The 23,263-nt window shown below is 27.4% G+C and overlaps 3 protein-coding genes across 15 annotated transcripts in view; 1 reads left to right on the top strand and 2 right to left on the bottom strand.

The window, feature by feature from the left end:
- PIP5K59B (Phosphatidylinositol 4-phosphate 5-kinase 59B) overlaps positions 1-6,442 on the bottom strand; it is a 48,876-nt gene extending 42,434 nt beyond the window's left edge. For all 11 annotated transcript variants that reach the window (XM_066283332.1, XM_066283333.1, XM_066283335.1 and 8 more), the window contains exons 1-2: positions 6,000-6,442; positions 1,534-1,574 (exon numbers count right to left, since the gene is read on the bottom strand). In XM_066283332.1, the coding sequence (XP_066139429.1) occupies positions 1,534-1,574; positions 6,000-6,120 (162 nt within the window). In that variant the 5' untranslated portion in view covers positions 6,121-6,442. The remainder of the gene's footprint in view (positions 1-1,533; positions 1,575-5,999) is intronic.
- A 330-nt stretch (positions 6,443-6,772) lies between these two features.
- spn-D (spindle D) lies at positions 6,773-9,383 on the top strand. 2 transcript variants are annotated; one of them, XM_066283346.1, is made up of 5 exons: positions 6,773-6,940; positions 7,146-7,494; positions 7,678-7,951; positions 8,006-8,134; positions 9,172-9,383. In XM_066283346.1, the coding sequence occupies exons 2-5, from the start codon at positions 7,205-7,207 to the stop codon at positions 9,361-9,363; spliced, it is 885 nt and encodes a 294-aa protein (XP_066139443.1). In that variant the 5' UTR covers positions 6,773-6,940; positions 7,146-7,204; the 3' UTR covers positions 9,364-9,383. The 2 variants fall into 2 exon arrangements, with proteins under 2 accessions (XP_066139443.1, XP_066139442.1); XM_066283345.1 differs by having other exon boundaries at positions 6,773-7,494.
- Positions 9,384-18,006: 8,623 nt separating this feature from the next.
- Positions 18,007-22,896, bottom strand: tun (tungus). 2 transcript variants are annotated; one of them, XM_066283147.1, is made up of 5 exons: positions 22,412-22,896; positions 21,171-21,250; positions 20,337-20,485; positions 19,984-20,108; positions 18,007-19,687 (listed from the first exon to the last, which is right to left on the bottom strand). In XM_066283147.1, exons 1-5 carry the CDS (start codon positions 22,497-22,499, stop codon positions 19,578-19,580), a joined length of 552 nt encoding a protein of 183 aa, XP_066139244.1. In that variant the 5' UTR covers positions 22,500-22,896; the 3' UTR covers positions 18,007-19,577. The 2 variants fall into 2 exon arrangements, with proteins under 2 accessions (XP_066139244.1, XP_066139242.1); XM_066283145.1 differs by having other exon boundaries at positions 21,171-21,324; positions 22,412-22,893.
- Between the last annotated feature and the right edge of the window lie 367 nt (positions 22,897-23,263).

Below are 23,263 nucleotides of genomic sequence, written 5' to 3'. Positions count from 1 at the left end.
CTCATTTTCACAAAACCATACGTTTTTAGAAAAATATCTAAGTACTCTGTTTCAACATTATATCATATAAAATTGCCAAAATATCCAAGGAATCTTGACATTAAGTTACGTTTCCATCTTGTTTAGGTCTGTCATATTTAGTTAAAAGTAATTTGTTTATTCAAAATGTTAAAAAATTTTAACTGGAAAGATGTTTTCATATTCAGTAATAGAACGAATTGACATGATTATAGTGATAAGAGAATGCCAACAAAACTGCCTTTTGGCATCAAGAGTTTAAGCCCAAAAGCATCCGGATCAAAGACATCCAGATAAACGGATATTTCAAAGGTTATTGAAGAGTTTTCGCATATCGGGTAATGTTAATTATGTAAAACAAAACGAAAAGACTTGTGACCGATATGGAAGCAAACCAATTTCTGATATTAAAATCAATTGAAGAGAATCCCAATATAAGTTCTAGAAAAATTGCCAAAGAAACCGGTATAAGTCGCACTAGTGTAAGGCGGGTCTTAAATAATTTTAATTTCCGGCCGCTTCATATCCCACTTCATCAACATTTATATGGCGCGGATTTCGATTGTAGACTTGATACTGGATACTCGAACTTTCCAGAGAGAACTTTAGTTTTTTCGATTTCGTTTTATTCATAGACGAAGCAACTTTTCATAATAACGGTTTGATAAATTGTAATAATTTTCATTATTATGACACGGAGAACAGACATTTATTCAAAACAGTTGATCGTCAGAATAGGCGGAATTTGAATGTCTTCAGAGAAATTCTTAACATTTATGTAATTGTTCCATATTTAATACGTAATAACAGTTACAAGGTGTACAAATTTAGCGTTAGTTTTAGAACACCCTGTACAATTTGCTGGTTTTTTGAAAATTGCAGTTGAAAATGTGGCCCATTGTGGGCTTCCTATTAAATTTTTGTTTTAAAAACGTATATATATATATATATATATATAGGGTGTTTAGGAAATCACCAATTAAACTAAATTATGAATTCTCTGCTAATCAAAAAACTAAACTAAAATTACGATCCAAGTAAAATTACCACGAATTAATTTGAATATTAGCAATTGATCTTGGCCCTTAGAATTGATTTTTCGATAGATCATTTGGACATTCATGCAATTGGTAGGTGTAATAGCTTCAGGCATTACCCTCTTGAACAAATTATCATTGTCAGAATTTAGATTTCATCGGTGTTAACTTTGCTGTTTACAAAAGCATAGACAAATGAAGCTACACATTTCACTTTTTTTGTATCAACAAGAACAATAACATCGATTAATAAGATATTACATTCTATTTTTTATATTATTATGATTTGATTGTAATATTTATTTCTTTCATTTGTACGTTTTGCATGCTCAAAAATAAAGCGGATTAGCTGTTCAAGATAAATAATAACTAATAATTCCTGATACAGCAAAATGATCACTCATTAATTGATTAACTGAGATTTTACACTTGGGTACTTTACTTTATTTGATAAAAAAAAAATCCATAAAAAACTTACATCTTGAAAACTCTTATTCAATGTTGAAATATTGTCCTTATCTGAAAAAGAAATTATTATAATTATATTTAAATTCTTTATATGTCATAATACGAAGGTGAATGGTATATACATACATATGCACGATGTCCCATTAACATTTTACCCTCCCATCTACTTTTTTCATTTTTGACATTACAAAAAATATTGAAACGAGGACCCACCCTTCATTTTAAGAGTTAAACTTAAAAATTACCTCATTGCCATTCTCCTGATTATCAGTTTCCCTGCACACGACATAAATTTTGTTGTTTTAAAAATGGAACCTTAATTTTTTTATTTCTCGTTAAACTTTAAGGTCAGTTTATGTAAGCTGTCTTATCTTTAAAATTTCCTGTTCTCGAGTTATTCCGGTAAAATTTGAAAATTTTGGCAGCTGCAAAGTCCCACGAAAATCGGCGTTGTTTCCTAAACGCTACGAATTTCCGAATTTGCCTTTTAGAGCTAAGAGAGCACCTAATAAGCTATGTTTGAATGCATTTAAATTTGAAAAAAGTCTTCCACAACCGTCGAAATACATCTTCGAATTTACGATATTCCAAACGTCAAAAACTTATTTATTTCAAATGGAATGTCCCAATTTTTTCGACTGCTTCGTACCCAGAATTTAAAAATGTAGGTGTGAAACGATCAAGAAATCTTTCGCGATACATTCTAATACTTCTTTTGAATTATTTATCAAATTTAAAATATATTTGAAGTATATCCTGTTTCCCTTTTTGAGAATAAACAATGTTGCAAAGCATTTTGACCAATACAAACATTAAACTGTACAAAAAATATATTCTAAAATTTTTCAAATCATTGTCAATTTTCTTTTTTTTTTGTTGAAATATCAAAATTTGTGCACGTCAACATTTAGTCTTAACCCACAAAAGGAATTAATTTTCTGGAACTGGGAAACAGCTAGTCGTAGAGAGAGTCATGTTTGAAATTTTTGAACATTTTAAATAAACAAGTTATTTATGTTCGAAATCGGGTAAATTCAAATGTGTATATCGAGAATTGTGAAAGACTTTTCGAAATTAAAATTCATCAAAACGTAGCTTATTAGGTCCTTCTTAGCTCTAAGAGGCCAATTCCGAAATTCACAGCAGTTAGGAAACAACACCGAGTTTCGTGGGACTTTCCACCTGTTAAAATTGTCAAATTTTGCGGAATAACTCTAAATTGTACATTTCAAAGGTAAGACACCTCATATAAACTGATCTTAAAATTTAACGAAAAATCCAAAAATGGAAAAAACAATCGAAAATTTCACTTAAAATAAGAAAATTTATGTTATGTGAGGGGGTGAACAACGAGGCCATTTTTGAGTTTAACTCTTAAAACGAAGGGAGGTCTTCGTTTGAACCATTTTTAGAATGTTAAAAGTAAAGGAATTAGATGAAGAATAAATAGTTAATGAGACATCCTGTATACACAGTGTTACGAGGTCAAAGTATTAGCTTTGTTATCTGAGCATCTATAAATAGTGGAGTTCGTTAAATGGAGGCAAAGTTGCGCATTTTGTTGCTGAATATTTTATTAAAAAGAAACGTAATATTGTTCGATTACTTCCGGAGATATTCAGAAAAAAACACAACTTCTTTTTTATTTTTTCACTACTTTACGGCTAATCATTTTAAAAAACAAAGAGCACTTTTTTGCGTTGCTCAAGAAACTAACTTTATTTTTCAGTTACGACATTTCGTTTTTCAAATAATGTCATCAACTTTAATTTTTTTTTATTATGGACCTGAATTTTTTATTTCATCAATCAGTACATTTTGTCAAATGTAACCATATATTACACTTGGCAAAAAATGATGAGCTTTAAGAAATATTTACAGTCTTTTCAAAATTGCATCGATTTTAGACACCCAATTGAATTTCTTTTTTAAATACGGGCCTGGATCTTTTTTAACAACTTCAACCTTACTTTTAACATTATTTAAAAACTCACAAAAAATTTACTTTACTTGTTTAAATATTCAAAAAGATTACCATTAACATGAATACACTTGCCGATATCTTTAGCTATTTTATTTACTACTCTTTGCACAGAACTTCGAGTCACGTGAAAAGCATTTCTGATGCAAATGTTTACTTCTTTTAAAGTATTTACCTCGGTTTCATGGTTGGCATTTTTCAACGCCCCGCACAAATAGAAATCTAACATGGAAAGGTCAGGCGATAGCGTTGGATAAGCGATAAAGCCACCATTTCCAATTCATCTTTGAGGAAATTCCTAAATTAAGGAAATTCAAATGCCCCTTGTATTGTGGGGGTTCCCCGTCTTGCTGCAATCAGATTCGATGTAGTGTGCCCAGAGAAATATCAGACATTTTTTCCTTATTTCCCTATTGACCTTGGGATTTTCAAAGCTCTAAACATGCTCATACTTTTAATTGAAAAAGCCACAATAAACTTACATTTATCGGAGCACAAAATGTTTTCTACAAAATCCACCACAAAATCTCCACCTCTATCAATTTGCCATTTCCACCACAAGCAATAATTTAATCTTTTTTCTGAATTACTGGGGAGCAGTTGCTATGATCCATAGATTTTATAACGTTTAATGACACTATAATATCTTCCATGTTTTGAGCACATGGTGTACCATTGGCTCATTCAATTTTTGATTATTTGTCAAATAGATACAAAGTTATTATTTACTTAAAGTTTTTGTTTGTGTAAAATATGTTGTGTTAAAATATTTCATTTTAATTATTTATTTATATTATTTTTTATCTCTTTTAATACCCATTCTCTGTCTTGTTCGCTAATTTTACTTCCAAATTTGTTTCGTTTTTTTTTGGAATATTCCATCTTATCTTAACCGCCCATCTAATAATGAACACTTTTTCGTATTAAGTGTAGTAGTCGACGTTCAGAATTTTTTTAAGATACATTTCAAACGCATTTCTAGTATTTAATTGACATAAGTAATAAATATTAATAATATCAAATTTTTAGTTCGTTTTAAAAGTACATTTTGAAATAGGAATTTAAGTCGCCCCAGAGACAAGAAACAATGTCGTGTACTGTGAAAATCAAATACTTACGTTTTCTTGTAATTCAACGCTAAAACCGACTGTTCTATTTTTAAAAAAATTGAAACCTTTGTCAGGGCAAAATTTACTAATTGATGTAATAAACAATCCAGGTCCGTATTTAAAAAAATAAATTTGATGTAATATAAAAAACAAACTGTTATATGTAATCCTTTCAGTTTTTTTTGGATATCTCCAGAAGTAATTGGAAAATTTTACATTTCTCTTTAACAAAGTATTCAGCAAAAAATGCGCAGCTTTACCTCAATTTAACTAACTCTCTCTAACACACAGAGAATTTGTACCAACCTGTATATAGGTATTGGGTGCACAGGATATTTATAAATATTAACACTTGCAAAAAATTTTAAATTCAAAATAAAAAACATAAATCAGGTTTTGACTAACAAGTTGTGAAGATTTGTACTTTGGTATTGTAAGCTTTTTGTAACTTGTTCAGTATTGCTATTTAAAAAAAGAATCAAAATTATTAACTGGGATATTAAAGTGCTAGTAATTTTCTTCCTATGTAAAAGGGTTTTTAGATTAAATAGCCCTCAAAATGGTCAAAAAATGTAATTAACCAAGATCATTCTCTGAAAAATTCCTGATTTTCAAACTTAGTCATTAGCCTGCACAATCATGGTTATGTATTTATCAGCTGTTCGTTAATAGTTTTAAGCAACTAATTAAACTGCAGGCTAACAAAAAGTTGTCTGTAGGGACTTTCAATATAATAAAAACTGTCCTAGTAATAGGGTCTGCATTCAAAAAATGAATTACATACAGATTAATTCTTCAAACACCACTAGACCTATAGAACTGGACTTATGGGATTAGGAAAAAATTAAATGGGACATTAGAAAATTGAGGAGCAATAAAATTGTATTTTTCATGTTATAATTGTTTAATCTAAAAAAATATATCAAAAATAAGGAAAAAACAGTGGCACACTGGTACTCAATGATTTTAATATACTAAACAATTTACTTAGTTAATGAAACAACAATTTTTTTATTTAAACTTTGACACCCACTTCTTCAAAAACAAAAAAAATTATCTCCACAAATTAAAATCCATGTGATATATTAAAATATGTGAACCTTGAATGCCATATACCTTTTAAACAACTGGGGCTTGAGGAAATAATTTTGAAAATACTCTAATTTAGATGACCCAGGAAGAGCCTATTTTTAAGAACTACATGTTAACAAAATAAATATCCAAGAACGAAACCAAGAAATGGAAAATATAAAATCTATCTCAACAAATGTTTCAAGGTAAAATTATTTTTTACATATATGAACATTTGACCTAAAATTAAATGCAACAATGGATGTTGTGCATATCATGAATTTGAATTGCTCTTTAATATCGCAAATTACTTACCGTCCGATTCACCTGCAGCTCCACTTTCATAAATTCCGGGAGGCTCCTTGGAATTGTTCATATTTAATGCTGAATTTGAGCTTAGAACTTGAATAGTTTCTATAGTATCGCCAGAGGCCATTCTTTTGGAGGGGTTCAAAACAGGTCACTTATGGAAATAAAAATAAGAGTACTTGTTTATTAGGTTTCATTTGTATATATCGTCCAACAAAATTATGAATTTGGATCGACTTTTCTGACAAACTATTACACTCAATTCAACACCAAACGACAACCAACTCGAATTTGTCCATTTAATTTTGTTTCTCCTTTGACGTTTATACTTGTTTTTTGTTTTGACAGAAAGGCAACTGTCATTGACAGGTGCCTAATGGGAAAAAGCGTTTGTATAATTGCAAGATTAACAAGGTCTTACTCCTAGTACTCCTGTTGCACTGACATCGTTATTACTTGATGGCAATGGGTGGTTGCGCGCTGTACGAATGTAATCAAAAGAAATAATGTCGTTGAAATATGAAATTTACTTCGGTATTTGTTTTCGTTTACACTCTCGCATTGCTGAAGGTAGTGCTTAGAGTAAGTGCTAATTTATATTCAAAATCTAATTATCATCGACATTCATCCGTTTTTCGTAAGCACAATGGTGACATAAGGAGGGCGATTTGAGGATCGGCGCTGTTGCCATTCTGTTTCGTAGCTTGGCAGCTGCATGCATGGCCAACGGCTAGTACTATTCTAGGTACTAAGCTATATGGGTATAATTTCCTTTTTGTTTTGCTATTTGCTATTTAGTTTATTTGTGTGCATATCTTTTTGTAGTTTTTATGTTATATTAATTTTTTTTTTAGTTTCGTACTTAATGATCGTATAATCAAATTAACGATCAAATAAAGTGTAAAAAAGGATTTAAATAGAACAGTGTCGTACGAGAAAAAGTTCGAGTGCGTAAAATAGATTCTAACTTCCAAAAAATATCGTGTATAAATTCTATAGAATGGCATATATCTAACGTATTAACTTGATATCTCAATAACTAAACGACATGTAACATAAATCTAAAAAAAGTCTAATTTAACATTGTATCTCAGTAACAAAGCATTTTTGGAATACAGGTTATCTAGCAAACTAGTATTACTTTCATTGAAGGTTTTTCTGCGTAATTATGGCCGCCTAATTTCGAGAACTGTGTAAAAACTGAGATAGAAATGGACCAACACATATCAAGTTTAAATTTACAATTAGAAACCATTAAAAAATTAAAAATATCTGGAAAGCTGCGTGTGACGGATTTAAATGATTTGGAACTAAACGCGCTTAATATTAAATTTTACAAGGCTCCTCACGTGTCTGCTATCGACTTGTTAGAAGAAGAATTGTTAACTCACTCCATTTTAACTTTCAATAAAAAACTTGATACTGTTTTAAAAGATGAAATTGTCTTTGGCAAAATCACTGAAATAGCAGGATTTCCTGGTTCTGGAAAAACCCAAATTTGGTACGTGGAAATTACAAGGCTTACCTATATAATACTTATAAATGGTTAACCATGAGAATTTCACTTCACATAAAGAGAAAATAAATGTTTGGGTTACCCCAACTTTAACGATAACCGAGATACCTATTTAATATTTACAGTAAAAAAGATGAATCCTATCTAAGTTTAAATTTTTTGCTTCAGCTTCCAGCTATGCATTACCGTTCAAGCACCAAAGTCTGTGGGAGGCTTAGAAGGACAAGTTGTTTATCTGAATACAAACAAAAATTTTTCCCCTGGACGCGTGAAAGAAATTCGATCTTTATTAGTAGAAACGTTAAACGTTCAACCAGAGAATCTCGGCCATTTAAACAGCGATGAAGAAATATTGAAGAACATTTTCGTATTTAACGTTCAAACTGTGACAGAAGTTCTCTCCACAGTATTATTTTTAGAACGGTTTTTGGTTGGAAAAAATGTAAGGTCATTTTTCATCTAAATGTAAGGGGCTTTTCGTAACATCATGTTCCAGGTAAAACTTTTGATAATAGATAGCATCTACTTGCCTTTAAAAAAAATAAGAGATTCCATGGAAAGGCTAACTTTTGCATATAAGCTTTTGGATAGCTTGCAACTTTTGGCGGTCAAGTTAAAATTTGCCGTAAGTATAAGAATGTCCAGGGTACTTTGTCAGTTCAAGACATTTCACCGCGGCTACTCATTATGGCGGAAATAATCCATTGATTTTATACGGTATGAGTCTTAACAAGTACATATACATACAGTGATACAAAAAATTTCAGCACGGTTAATTATCCCATGAATGCATAGAGGTTTAGAGGCAAGAAAAACAATTTTATTAGCAAAATATGGAACAATCTAACTAGTGGAATATTTGTTGGTCCATTGACAATAATAATCAAGAAATTTCAATTTTAGGTAAACTTTTCTCTAAAACGTTCAACTTTTTATACAAAAAATTCTCCGAGCGATCTCATACAACTAAACTATTATTAACGAAATTGTTCGAACGATAAATAATTAATATTTTATCGGTTTTTTTTCTGCTCTAAGTGTTCCTCACAAAGGCTCAATCGGATTTGGATCCGGCGATTGGGATGGGTGATTTAGAGTGTTCTTAACGTTATATAATAGCCATTCTTTCGCTAGATGTGCGGAAGGTTTCGGATCATTGTCTTGCATAAAAGTAAAAGACCTACCAAAGTCCAACTGATAAAAACTGTTTTTTTTTATCGCTATAAAAACTACGCTTTTATTGATGCTCGGAAAATTTATCCGGTAGTAAATTGATATGATGCATTTGTCCCGATAAAATATATGAGCAAAAATGTCTGTTAATATTTACGACTCGAAGATATACAAATGTGTCACAAATACGAAACACTTAATTGTTGAAATTGTTCTTTAAATAAAATTGCTGCATCAAAAATTCTTGATCATTTAAAACAATTTACATAATCTGACTTAGAAAAAAGGCACTAATTGTAATATATTATTCAAATGCGTTTGCTATATTGAAACGTGTAGAAAATTTCCCCAAAATTTGGCTGTGTATGTATAAGTAAAAGGGCTTTTTCTGCACAACGAATTATATTAAAAAATGTTGCTGGCCGTGGTGAAATGTACGATTATAACTTTTTCTTGCTTGTACCAAGATAACATTGACTATTTTTACAGATTGTTATCACAAACAATTTTACCACTAAAATAAAAAACGGCAATGTTTGCTGTCAGCCATCTTTCGGAGATGGGCTATTCGAAAGGGTGAATTCTCGAATATGCTTATCAAAACTTGGTGACGATTATTCTGCTGATGTAATTAAGAGTGTAGCGAAATCCCCTGTGGGAGTTAATTTTTCTATGTTATGAATAAATGAGAAGATGAAGAATTTCTGTGTTTTATTTTAGCTAAAACATGAACTTGCAACTACCTACTTGATATCTAAAATCCGGTGTTTTGCAAAAACTTGTGTAAGTCACCCTGTATCTCCGTCATGGAACATTTCATCAACAATATTGTTAGCAATCATCTCCTAAAGTTTGTCAAACTAATATCCTGTATAAAAGTAAACTCACAGAAACACACTTCTTTTTTTAATATTGTGCTTTATTATTTTCCAAAAATAGAGTAGCAAGATTTTTTAGCACATTTGTTCTCACGCATCACATATATGTTCATATGTGTGCAATGCAAACGTGAATTATGTCACAGATGTGTGACATGGGCAATCGAATGGTTTAAATGGTAAAATTAGTTTCTGTTTACGATTGATAAGATCAATTCCTACATCTAGTCAATCCATTAACACGTTCACTACTATTTTCTCTTATAAGAGCTAATGCGTCGCATTCTGCAGTGCCGCTGGCTTTTTAACACCTAAAGTACCATAACAGAAATTTGCTTCCCTATTATTTTTTTGGTTTTTGGTGTCTTTTCTTTCTTTTATTATTTTACTTCCTTAATATTTTTTTCTTTTTTTCATTATATTGTTTACTTAATATTTTTCTTTCTTTTTTATTATTATTTTGTTTCTTTAGTACGTTTTTCCTTCTTTTTTTGTGTCTTTTCTCTTTTTTATTATTTTGTTTCTTTAATATTTTTTTCCCTTCTTTTTTGTGTCTTTTCTCTTTTTTATTATTTTGTTTCTTTAGTACGTTTTTCCCTTCTTTTTTGTGTCTTTTCTCTTTTTTATTATTTTGTTTCTTTAGTACGTTTTTCCTTCTTTTTTGTGTCTTTTCTCTTTTTTATTATTTTGTTTCTTTAGTACGTTTTTCCTTCTTTTTTGTGTCTTTTCTCTTTTTTATTATTTTGTTTCTTTAATATTTTTTTCCCTTCTTTTTTGTCTTTTCTTTTTTTTATTATTTCGTTCCTTTAATATTTTTTTCCCTTCTTTTTTGTGTCTTTTCTCTTTTTTATTATTTTGTTTCTTTAGTACGTTTTTCCTTCTTTTTTGTGTCTTTTCTCTTTTTTATTATTTTGTTTCTTTAGTATGTTTTTCCTCCTTTTTTGTGTCTTTGCTCTTTTTTATTATTTTGTTTCTTTAATATTTTTTTCCCTTCTTTTTTGTGTCTTCTCTTTTTTATTATTTTGTTTCTTTAGTACGTTTTTCCTTCTTTTTTGTGTCTTTTCTCTTTTTTATTATTTTGTTTCTTTAGTATGTTTTTCCTCCTTTTTTGTGTCTTTGCTCTTTTTTATTATTTTGTTTCTTTAATATTTTTTTCCCTTCTTTTTTGTGTCTTTTCTCTTTTTTATTATTTTGTTTCTTTAGTACGTTTTTCCCTTCTTTTTTGTGTCTTTCCTCTTTTTTATTATTTTGTTTCTTTAGTACGTTTTTCCTTCTTTTTTGTGTCTTTTCTCATTTTTATTATTTTGTTTCTTTAGTACGTTTTTCCTTCTTTTTTGTGTCTTTTCTCTTTTTTATTATTTTGTTTCTTTAATATTTTTTTCCCTTCTTTTTTGTGTCTTTTCTCTTTTTTATTATTTTGTTTCTTTAATATTTTTTTCCTTCTTTTTTGTGTCTTTTCTTTTTTTATTATTTCGTTCCTTTAATATTTTTTTCCCTTCTTTTTTGTGTCTTTTCTCTTTTGTATTATTTTGTTTCTTTAGTATGTTTTTCCTTCTTTTTTGTGTCTTTTCTCTTTTTTATTATTTTGTTTCTTTAGTACGTTTTTCCTTCTTTTTTGTGTCTTTTCTCTTTTTTATTATTTTGTTTCTTTAGTACGTTTTTCCCTTCTTTTTTGTGTCTTTCCTCTTTTTTATTATTTTGTTTCTTTAGTACGTTTTTCCTTCTTTTTTGTGTCTTTTCTCTTTTTTATTATTTTGTTTCTTTAGTACGTTTTTCCTTCTTTTTTGTGTCTTTTCTCTTTTTTATTATTTTGTTTCTTTAATATTTTTTTCCCTTCTTTTTTGTGTCTTTTCTCTTTTTTATTATTTTGTTTCTTTAATATTTTTTTCCTTCTTTTTTGTGTCTTTTCTTTTTTTATTATTTCGTTCCTTTAATATTTTTTTCCCTTCTTTTTTGTGTCTTTTCTCTTTTTTATTATTTTGTTTCTTTAGTACGTTTTTCCTTCTTTTTTGTGTCTTTTCTCTTTTTTATTATTTTGTTTCTTTAGTATGTTTTTCCTCCTTTTTTGTGTCTTTGCTCTTTTTTATTATTTTGTTTCTTTAATATTTTTTTCCCTTCTTTTTTGTGTCTTTTCTCTTTTTTATTATTTTGTTTCTTTAGTACGTTTTTCCCTTCTTTTTTGTGTCTTTTCTCTTTTGTATTATTTTGTTTCTTTAGTATGTTTTTCCTTCTTTTTTGTGTCTTTTCTCTTTTTTATTATTTTGTTTCTTTAGTACGTTTTTCCTTCTTTTTTGTGTCTTTTCTCTTTTTTATTATTTTGTTTCTTTAGTACGTTTTTCCCTTCTTTTTTGTGTCTTTCCTCTTTTTTATTATTTTGTTTCTTTAGTACGTTTTTCCTTCTTTTTTGTGTCTTTTCTCTTTTTTATTATTTTGTTTCTTTAGTACGTTTTTCCTTCTTTTTTGTGTCTTTTCTCTTTTTTATTATTTTGTTTCTTTAATATTTTTTTCCCTTCTTTTTTGTGTCTTTTCTCTTTTTTATTATTTTGTTTCTTTAATATTTTTTTCCTTCTTTTTTGTGTCTTTTCTTTTTTTATTATTTCGTTCCTTTAATATTTTTTTCCCTTCTTTTTTGTGTCTTTTCTCTTTTTTATTATTTTGTTTCTTTAGTACGTTTTTCCTTCTTTTTTGTGTCTTTTCTCTTTTTTATTATTTTGTTTCTTTAGTATGTGTTTCCTCCTTTTTTGTGTCTTTGCTCTTTTTTATTATTTTGTTTCTTTAATATTTTTTTCCCTTCTTTTTTGTGTCTTTTCTCTTTTTTATTATTTTGTTTCTTTAGTACGTTTTTCCCTTCTTTTTTGTGTCTTTTCTCTTTTGTATTATTTTGTTTCTTTAGTATGTTTTTCCTTCTTTTTTGTGTCTTTTCTCTTTTTTATTATTTTGTTTCTTTAGTACGTTTTTCCTTCTTTTTTGTGTCTTTTCTCTTTTTTATTATTTTGTTTCTTTAGTACGTTTTTCCCTTCTTTTTTGTGTCTTTCCTCTTTTTTATTATTTTGTTTCTTTAGTACGTTTTTCCTTCTTTTTTGTGTCTTTTCTCTTTTTTATTATTTTGTTTCTTTAGTACGTTTTTCCTTCTTTTTTGTGTCTTTTCTCTTTTTTATTATTTTGTTTCTTTAATATTTTTTTCCCTTCTTTTTTGTGTCTTTTCTCTTTTTTATTATTTTGTTTCTTTAATATTTTTTTCCTTCTTTTTTGTGTCTTTTCTTTTTTTATTATTTCGTTCCTTTAATATTTTTTTCCCTTCTTTTTTGTGTCTTTTCTCTTTTTTATTATTTTGTTTCTTTAGTACGTTTTTCCTTCTTTTTTGTGTCTTTTCTCTTTTTTATTATTTTGTTTCTTTAGTATGTGTTTCCTCCTTTTTTGTGTCTTTGCTCTTTTTTATTATTTTGTTTCTTTAATATTTTTTTCCCTTCTTTTTTGTGTCTTTTCTCTTTTTTATTATTTTGTTTCTTTAGTACGTTTTTCCTTCTTTTTTGTGTCTTTTCTCTTTTTTATTATTTTGTTTCTTTAATATTTTTTTCCCTTCTTTTTTGTGTCTTTTCTCTTTTTTATTATTTTGTTTCTTTAATATTTTTTTCCTTCTTTTTTGTGTCTTTTCTCTTTTCTATTATTTTGTTTCTTTAATATTTTTTTCCCTTCTTTTTTGTGTTTTTTCTCTATTTTATTATTTTGTTTCTTTAGTATTTTTTTCCCTTCCTTTTGTCTTTTCTTTTTTTTATTATTTCGTTCCTTTAATATTTTTTTCCCTTCTTTTTTGTGTCTTTTCTCTTTTTTATTATTTTGTTTCTTTAGTACGTTTTTCCTTCTTTTTTGTGTCTTTTCTCTTTTTTATTATTTTGTTTCTTTAGTATGTTTTTCCTTTTTTTTTGTGTCTTTGCTCTTTTTTATTATTTTGTTTCTTTAATATTTTTTTCCCTTCTTTTTTGTGTCTTTTCTCTTTTTTATTATTTTGTTTCTTTAGTACGTTTTTCCTTCTTTTTTGTGTCTTTCCTCTTTTTTATTATTTTGTTTCTTTAGTACGTTTTTCCTTCTTTTTTGTGTCTTTTCTCTTTTTTATTATTTTGTTTCTTTAGTACGTTTTTCCTTCTTTTTTGTGTCTTTTCTCTTTTTTATTATTTTGTTTCTTTAGTATGTTTTTCCTCATTTTTTGTGTTTTTTCTCTTTTCTATTATTTTGTTTCTTTAATATTTTTTTCCCTTCTTTTTTGTGTTTTTTCTCTATTTTATTATTTTGTTTCTTTAGTATTTTTTTCCCTTCCTTTTGTCTTTTCTTTTTTTTATTATTTCGTTCCTTTAATATTTTTTTCCCTTCTTTTTTGTGTCTTTTCTCTTTTTTATTATTTTGTTTCTTTAGTACGTTTTTCCTTCTTTTTTGTGTCTTTTCTCTTTTTTATTATTTTGTTTCTTTAGTATGTTTTTCCTTTTTTTTTGTGTCTTTGCTCTTTTTTATTATTTTGTTTCTTTAATATTTTTTTCCCTTCTTTTTTGTGTCTTTTCTCTTTTTTATTATTTTGTTTCTTTAGTACGTTTTTCCTTCTTTTTTGTGTCTTTCCTCTTTTTTATTATTTTGTTTCTTTAGTACGTTTTTCCTTCTTTTTTGTGTCTTTTCTCTTTTTTATTATTTTGTTTCTTTAGTACGTTTTTCCTTCTTTTTTGTGTCTTTTCTCTTTTTTATTATTTTGTTTCTTTAATATTTTTTTCCCTTCTTTTTTGTGTCTTTTCTCTTTTTTATTATTTTGTTTCTTTAATATTTTTTTCCTTCTTTTTTGTGTCTTTTCTTTTTTTATTATTTCGTTCCTTTAATATTTTTTTCCCTTCTTTTTTGTGTCTTTTCTCTTTTTTATTATTTTGTTTCTTTAGTACGTTTTTCCTTCTTTTTTGTGTCTTTTCTCTTTTTTATTATTTTGTTTCTTTAGTATGTTTTTCCTCCTTTTTTGTGTCTTTGCTCTTTTTTATTATTTTGTTTCTTTAATATTTTTTTCCCTTCTTTTTTGTGTCTTTTCTCTTTTTTATTATTTTGTTTCTTTAGTACGTTTTTCCTTCTTTTTTGTGTCTTTTCTCTTTTTTATTATTTTGTTTCTTTAGTATGTTTTTCCTCCTTTTTTGTGTCTTTGCTCTTTTTTATTATTTTGTTTCTTTAATATTTTTTTCCCTTCTTTTTTGTGTCTTTTCTCTTTTTTATTATTTTGTTTCTTTAGTACGTTTTTCCCTTCTTTTTTGTGTCTTTTCTCTTTTTTATTATTTTGTTTCTTTAATATTTTTTTCCCTTCTTTTTTGTCTTTTCTCTTTTTTATTATTTTGTTTCTTTAGTACGTTTTTCCCTTCTTTTTTGTGTCTTTTCTCTTTTGTATTATTTTGTTTCTTTAGTATGTTTTTCCTTCTTTTTTGTGTCTTTTCTCTTTTTTATTATTTTGTTTCTTTAGTACGTTTTTCCTTCTTTTTTGTGTCTTTTCTCTTTTTTATTATTTTGTTTCTTTAGTACGTTTTTCCCTTCTTTTTTGTGTCTTTCCTCTTTTTTATTATTTTGTTTCTTTAGTACGTTTTTCCTTCTTTTTTGTGTCTTTTCTCTTTTTTATTATTTTGTTTCTTTAGTACGTTTTTCCTTCTTTTTTGTGTCTTTTCTCTTTTTTATTATTTTGTTTCTTTAATATTTTTTTCCCTTCTTTTTTGTGTCTTTTCTCTTTTTTATTATTTTGTTTCTTTAGTACGTTTTTCCTTCTTTTTTGTGTCTTTTCTCTTTTTTATTATTTTGTTTCTTTAATATTTTTTTCCCTTCTTTTTTGTGTCTTTTCTCTTTTTTATTATTTCGTTCCTTTAATATTTTTTTCCTTCTTTTTTTGTGTCTTTTCTCTTTTTTATTATTTTGTTTCTTTAGTATGTTTTTCCTTCTTTTTTGTGTCTTTTCTCTTTTTTATTATTTTATTTCTTTAGTATGTTTTTCCTCCTTTTTTGTGTCTTTGCTCTTTTTTATTATTTTGTTTCTTTAATATTTTTTTCCCTTCTTTTTTGTGTCTTTTCTCTTTTTTATTATTTTGTATCTTTAGTACGTTTTTCCCTTCTTTTTTGTGTCTTTTCTCTTTTTTATTATTTTGTATCTTTAGTACGTTTTTCCCTCCTTTTTTGTGTCTTTTCTCTTTTTTATTATTTTGTTTCTTTAGTACGTTTTTCCTTCTTTTTTGTGTCTTTTCTCTTTTTTATTATTTTGTTTCTTTAGTATGTTTTTCCTCATTTTTTGTGTTTTTTCTCTTTTCTATTATTTTGTTTCTTTAATATTTTTTTCCCTTCTTTTTTGTGTTTTTTCTCTATTTTATTATTTTGTTTCTTTAGTATTTTTTTCCCTTCCTTTTGTCTTTTCTTTTTTTTATTATTTCGTTCCTTTAATATTTTTTTCCCTTCTTTTTTGTGTCTTTTCTCTTTTTTATTATTTTGTTTCTTTAGTACGTTTTTCCTTCTTTTTTGTGTCTTTTCTCTTTTTTATTATTTTGTTTCTTTAGTATGTTTTTCCTTTTTTTTTGTGTCTTTGCTCTTTTTTATTATTTTGTTTCTTTAATATTTTTTTCCCTTCTTTTTTGTGTCTTTTCTCTTTTTTATTATTTTGTTTCTTTAGTATGTTTTTCCTCATTTTTTGTGTTTTTTCTCTTTTCTATTATTTTGTTTCTTTAATATTTTTTTCCCTTCTTTTTTGTGTTTTTTCTCTATTTTATTATTTTGTTTCTTTAGTATTTTTTTCCCTTCCTTTTGTCTTTTCTTTTTTTTATTATTTCGTTCCTTTAATATTTTTTTCCCTTCTTTTTTGTGTCTTTTCTCTTTTTTATTATTTTGTTTCTTTAGTACGTTTTTCCTTCTTTTTTGTGTCTTTTCTCTTTTTTATTATTTTGTTTCTTTAGTACGTTTTTCCCTTCTTTTTTGTGTCTTTCCTCTTTTTTATTATTTTGTTTCTTTAGTACGTTTTTCCTTCTTTTTTGTGTCTTTTCTCTTTTTTATTATTTTGTTTCTTTAGTACGTTTTTCCTTCTTTTTTGTGTCTTTTCTCTTTTTTATTATTTTGTTTCTTTAATATTTTTTTCCCTTCTTTTTTGTGTCTTTTCTCTTTTTTATTATTTTGTTTCTTTAGTACGTTTTTCCTTCTTTTTTGTGTCTTTTCTCTTTTTTATTATTTTGTTTCTTTAATATTTTTTTCCCTTCTTTTTTGTGTCTTTTCTCTTTTTTATTATTTCGTTCCTTTAATATTTTTTTCCTTCTTTTTTTGTGTCTTTTCTCTTTTTTATTATTTTGTTTCTTTAGTATGTTTTTCCTTCTTTTTTGTGTCTTTTCTCTTTTTTATTATTTTATTTCTTTAGTATGTTTTTCCTCCTTTTTTGTGTCTTTGCTCTTTTTTATTATTTTGTTTCTTTAATATTTTTTTCCCTTCTTTTTTGTGTCTTTTCTCTTTTTTATTATTTTGTATCTTTAGTACGTTTTTCCCTTCTTTTTTGTGTCTTTTCTCTTTTTTATTATTTTGTATCTTTAGTACGTTTTTCCCTCCTTTTTTGTGTCTTTTCTCTTTTTTATTATTTTGTTTCTTTAATATTTTTTTTCCTTCTTTTTTTTCTTTTCTCTTTTTTATTATTTTGTTTCTTTAGTACGTTTTTCCCTTCTTTTTTGTGTCTTTTCTCTTTTTTATTATTTTGTTTCTTTAGTACGTTTTTCCTTCTTTTTTGTGTCTTTTCTCTTTTTTATTATTTTGTTTCTTTAGTATGTTTTTCCTCATTTTTTGTGTTTTTTCTCTTTTCTATTATTTTGTTTCTTTAATATTTTTTTCCCTTCTTTTTTGTGTTTTTTCTCTATTTTATTATTTTGTTTCTTTAGTATTTTTTTCCCTTCCTTTTGTCTTTTCTTTTTTTTATTATTTCGTTCCTTTAATATTTTTTTCCCTTCTTTTTTGTGTCTTTTCTCTTTTTTATTATTTTGTTTCTTTAGTACGTTTTTCCTTCTTTTTTGTGTCTTTTCTCTTTTTTATTATTTTGTTTCTTTAGTATGTTTTTCCTTTTTTTTTGTGTCTTTGCTCTTTTTTATTATTTTGTTTCTTTAATATTTTTTTCCCTTCTTTTTTGTGTCTTTTCTCTTTTTTATTATTTTGTTTCTTTAGTACGTTTTTCCTTCTTTTTTGTGTCTTTTCTCTTTTTTATTATTTTGTTTCTTTAGTACGTTTTTCCCTTCTTTTTTGTGTCTTTTCTCTTTTGTATTATTTTGTTTCTTTATTATTTTATTTCCTTATTTTTTCTTTTTTTGTTCCCTTATTTTCTATTTTGTCATGACTATTTTGCTTTCTATGTAAAAAAATCTGCTCGTCTAATAGCACCAGCCTTTTTAGTCTTATTAATTTTTTTTTCTTCAATATAAATGCTGATATAAGATTATAAACAAAGCACATTTATTCTTCTAGTGAGCAAACATATTCTGCAACCAATAAATATTTATGTAAAAAATCGAAGTAGAGTTCAGATAAACTAACAACGACGTCCACATTGGTATGACTGTGTGACACAAAACTCTTTGAATTTAAGTGAAAAACCGACAATACTGTCGACAGCGTGTGTTCGTCAAAAAATTATTTATGTTGAAATTCGTACGGCGCACAGTCAATATCAATAAAAATCTTTACACACACACAAAAATGCGCGTCGATTTCAACGCACAATACAAATTTTTATTGATATGGATCCGATTTTACATTGGTGTGATAACAGGCATATTGTATGGAAAATTGACCATATGCCCAGTCACAAATTTCTAACATGATCGTTTACCTGCGTCTTCGTGTTCCTAATATGTGACTTGGTGTACTTAACTTTTTCCGATTTTACCCACGGAACTTAAATATAGTATAAGGTTGGATTATAACAAACAGCAAAAAATAGCACGAGAACGAACGTGTTAATAGATATTATAATATAATACATTTAAAATTCTTACAGTAAACATTAGGCCATAACAATAAATAGTTCGTACATTTATGAAAAATCACGTATAAACTCTTATTTTGCATACTTTATAAACTTCAACTAAACCAACATTGTACAATAAACATTTAAAATTGGAAATTAGGTAAATTTTTACAGAATACAGATATATCGGACAATTCATGTAAAAATGGAAGGCAAAGTGCAGTCTTAGAACTACAAATAACAGTAAAGTTTTTGACTTAATCTTAGATGGCATATAGTGGTAATGGCTTTTTTATTATAACATATAATCATCTTCAATAAGTATGTATGTTTACTATTAAAGATAAGTAAAACAATATCTCAAAAACATATGATGATTGAGATTGCATCATTGAACCAAAGATTGATGTTGACGAGAATCAACCCGGCAATCTTTCCGGGCTCATATTTAAGACTCCAACTCATATTCCGACCGGTTTTAAAGATTTGTACACAATCGTATGTGGGCAACTACAGCAGCGATATAAGTTGTGTTAGAATTACGAACGCCATCTAAACATTATTCAGAAACTTTAAGAATTTTTTTTCTTAAGCCAGAGTTACATGTGCGAGATTCGGCGAATGTTAAATAGCAAGCATTCAGTATTTGGTATATGGCAACAATACGTATACAGACTGCTCTATGCAAATATTATTGGTCATTCCCTCCTGAAGTCGATCAAATGTCAATCAAAGAGGGGAAGCAAATATAAATATTGCCAAATAAGTACATATATGTATAAAGAGTCTGCCAATTGACAGTCACAGTATCAATAGTTTGGTAAATAGATCGTTAAATAGCGATTATTCTAGAATCAAGGATTATACATCTATGAAAAGGTGCCACATATAAATTTCATATTTGAGAAGCAATTTAAAAACATAGATATATATATTCTGTCAAATATAGATAAATTGCCAGTTAGTAACGATCATATGTTTATGTCTTTTCAATGCGGATACACATAACGAAGCTTAACATCAACGTTATTTTCATTATGTTGCAGGTTTATAAAATCTCTGAACGAATTGAGTAAGATTTAATACTTGCCCTGGTCCTTTACTATGGTCCATTTGAATGTACTCTTCAAGATTATGAATTGAATCTGAAACGAAAAATGACTTCTAATGAAATAAAAAAGAAATAAAGGATAATAGTTCCATAAGGTGTTTTTTAAGTTGGGAATTTCTTTCTATCATAAAATAAAACTAAAAAGGGGACATTTTCAGTTGCAACTTTTTCAAAATATCGAATCCACAAGAAATACTTAGCTTTAGCCAGAAATTCACTGCTTAACACCTAAAAAATGTTTTTGTTTTTTTTTCATTGGTTACATATTTTCAATTATTTCCTTAAAAAACAACGATTCGTATAAATATTAAGCACTTAATGAGTACTTACTTGTAGCCATAATTGCTGGATAATTTGGTGGTGGTTTAATCCAAGATCCATCTGGTCTTCGCATATGACGCCTATCAGATGCGAATTCTTTTATAAATTCACATGCTCCAATGACTCTAAAATACCTGCAACAAATAATTCAGTATCAGCAGTAAAAATTAAAAGAGGCATGAGACAAAAAATAGAACAATCAAAGTGTTAGATTTATAAAATTTACTTCGCAAGACATCCTTTCTTAAATATTATATATATATTAATAAGTAGTCATTACAAGTTAAACATTATGATCATATGAAAAAATATTATCTGATATGAAACTTATTAATCAATTGTTATGTACAATACCAACTTACCTGAAATAATCTGGCTTTAGTATCTGATCTGTCCTAAATGTCTCTATTACATATTTATGGACATAAGTTGGAAAAGGCAACTCAGAGTCTAAGTCATAAACTAGACATTTCTCTGGTTCTGGATGGTACACAAATATCACATGGTAGTCCTGAAATATGACAAATTCAATCACAGATAGGTACAAGATTTCTATCAAGATTTCATTTAAATTTTAGTCAAAGTCTACAAAATTTATTGCCTTTCAAAAAACTATACATACAAGTCCAGGTTATTACAGTTAGTAGACTGGATGATGGAAATTATTTCAGTTAAAGCATGGAATTATTAGAGATCAGGCACTAAACCTCCCTGGTTATGTGATCTTCCTTATGTCTTTAATACAAAACGAAAGGCATTTAAAAAAAAAGAGTAATTTTATTAATATTTTTACCATTAAAATCGATTAGTTCATGACGAATTAACTTATGCTGACTGAGTAATATTTTTAAAGAAGTCGATATGGCATATTTTAAAAATTAATGATGACATATTCAAGCAGACAGCTATTAATTTACTTTAATTGCCTGATCAACCTAATGTCATAATTTTCTCTGTATACCTAAGTGTTTTAAAACAGGACTTTTGTATTTACTAGTTTTTAAATAGCTGTCATAATACACTTTGCAAGCCTCATGAATAATATTAACAGGAACTCCTATGTAAATTAATATTAAATATCTTTTAATTAATTATTTCTTTTTAGTTATGTTAAATAATTAGCAAAATAAATAGCAACTTGAAAAAAAATGTCAATAGATATAATACATAATGTTAAATTTGAGCTTGAATCTTACCCAGATTACCAAGCGATCTTCATCTTTTCCAGCTCTTTGTTTCCATAGAGGTACAGTTTGGCTTTGGTTTGATATAAAAACTACAAAGCATTTACTAAGTTCACTGGGATAGGATTTTGTTACTTCTTCTACAAGCTTATATACATTTTCTTCACTAAAAGAAATAAATCATTGTTTTAATTTTGACAGTGGAAAAAAAACATAGGTTCCCAATTTAAGTTGTTTCTACTAAATGCAGATTAGGATATATAGGGTGAGTCAATTTATATAAGCAGGACCATGGCATTCGATAAAGTATCTCATTTTAAATTCAGTTTATCATATAAACATATGTTGACAAACTCTTCATTTTTGAAACACAGGATGTCAAAGTTTTTGATTTTTTTCCCACATAGCTTCTTTAGTTTTTGAAATAATTGATGAAAATTTTTACCATTTGTTATTTACAGTGATCCACAATTTTTGACACGTCAAGAGGATTTCAAAAACTACAGGATGATTTTTTTTTTGACAGTCGAGCTTCTTTTTATCATTCATAACTTTTTTGAGGTATTATACTGACTGTTTGATCCCACAAATTTGGAATCTACGTTCAGTTTAGAAGCTTTATTATCTTTTGCAATGTTGTTGTTTGTAACCATTTTCAATTAATTTGATAAAGTCTCTGAAAGAACAATTTTTAAAAATGTTGAAGGGGGTAATAGCATAAGTGTTTCCAAAATTATCAAAAATATTTGCATGAAAGCAAGCAATAATAATAAGCTAAGGCATTATTACTTTACAAATAACCTGAACTATTTTATTTTACTCCTGATTTGAATGGCTGCCTCAAAATTTTCTAGATTTTTAAATTATGAATGAATAAGATGTTTATTAATGACATACTATTTCAAAGACATTTTCAAATAACTTGAAATCTGTTGCAGATATAACAAAAGTGCAAAATACAAAAATAATTTCTAAATTGAATGAGGAACCCAAGTTTTTATGATTAAAGAATTATTGACAAAACAAAAAAAAGTCTAGATAGTAAAAAGGAGCTTAACTGACTGCTTTTTAAATTCTCTAGACATATCAAAACTTGTGGACCACCATAGGTAACAAATAGCAAAAAATTTAGTAAATTATCTCAAAAACTGTAGGAGTAGTGTGAGAAATTAAAAAAAAAATCAAAAGAGCTTATCTACTCACATTTTAAATGATTTAAAATTATAACACTCTTTAATCATTAAATTACTTACCAGTAGCAAGAGACATATGAGCAGTCAGCTTGTTTAGAAAACAAGTTGACAATATTCTTCTTTGTGCCTTCCTGAAGAAGTTTTCCATTATGTTCGGTGGTCATAATATCTTTTAGTGTTTTTTTAATGGTTACTTCATGTATGTAAGTAAAAAAAAAATTGCACTATTAAGTAACTTTTTGACACCCGGGACTTAGATTCACTTTTCTAGCAGATAAATTGCATCACTTCACTAAGAGTATGTGCTTCCTTGTATACTAAAGGTGTTTAACTTTCAAATCTCCCCATTACCTTTTAAATTTAAGTTATGTAACACAGGACGCAGAGCATAAATTTTTTTCCTGTGGTTAATGTATGGTTTGGTTTCTTTTAAGTAATTACTTCCATATTTTTGAACATTTGTACGGATTATTATTAAGTATTTATTATTGGTTCTTATTATTTTTGTTTAGATATTTTTTTTTAACTTTGACGTTTGATATTTAATGAAAACTGACATTTTCTAATGAAGCTTCCATTGTTGACTAGACCAGAAAGTAATATAGCAAGCGCGCATTACTGTCAATTAGTGGTGCTGTATGCTCAAGAAAAGAAATCTATCGGAATCAAACACAAGCACGCAATCATTATAAAACAGTTTGACATCACAAACTACAAGACTATTATACTATATTTGAATACAGAGCTAATATATAACCAGGAAAAAGAAGTACTAAGGTTGTTTCAAACTAGAGCCACTATCCCACTCCATTCAAACAACGTTCAAAATTTTAATACATGTAAAAGTAAAGTCCATTTCATGATAGCGGTTAAGCGACGCTCATACTGATATCTTAATGAGCGCGGCGCTTT

This window comes from Euwallacea fornicatus, chromosome 6, assembly GCF_040115645.1.
Source record: "Euwallacea fornicatus isolate EFF26 chromosome 6, ASM4011564v1, whole genome shotgun sequence".
In the NCBI taxonomy this organism is placed as follows: Eukaryota; Metazoa; Arthropoda; class Insecta; order Coleoptera; family Curculionidae; genus Euwallacea; species Euwallacea fornicatus.
The sequence above is the reverse complement of the archived record's forward strand: the minus strand, read 5'-3'. Positions and strand labels throughout refer to the sequence as shown.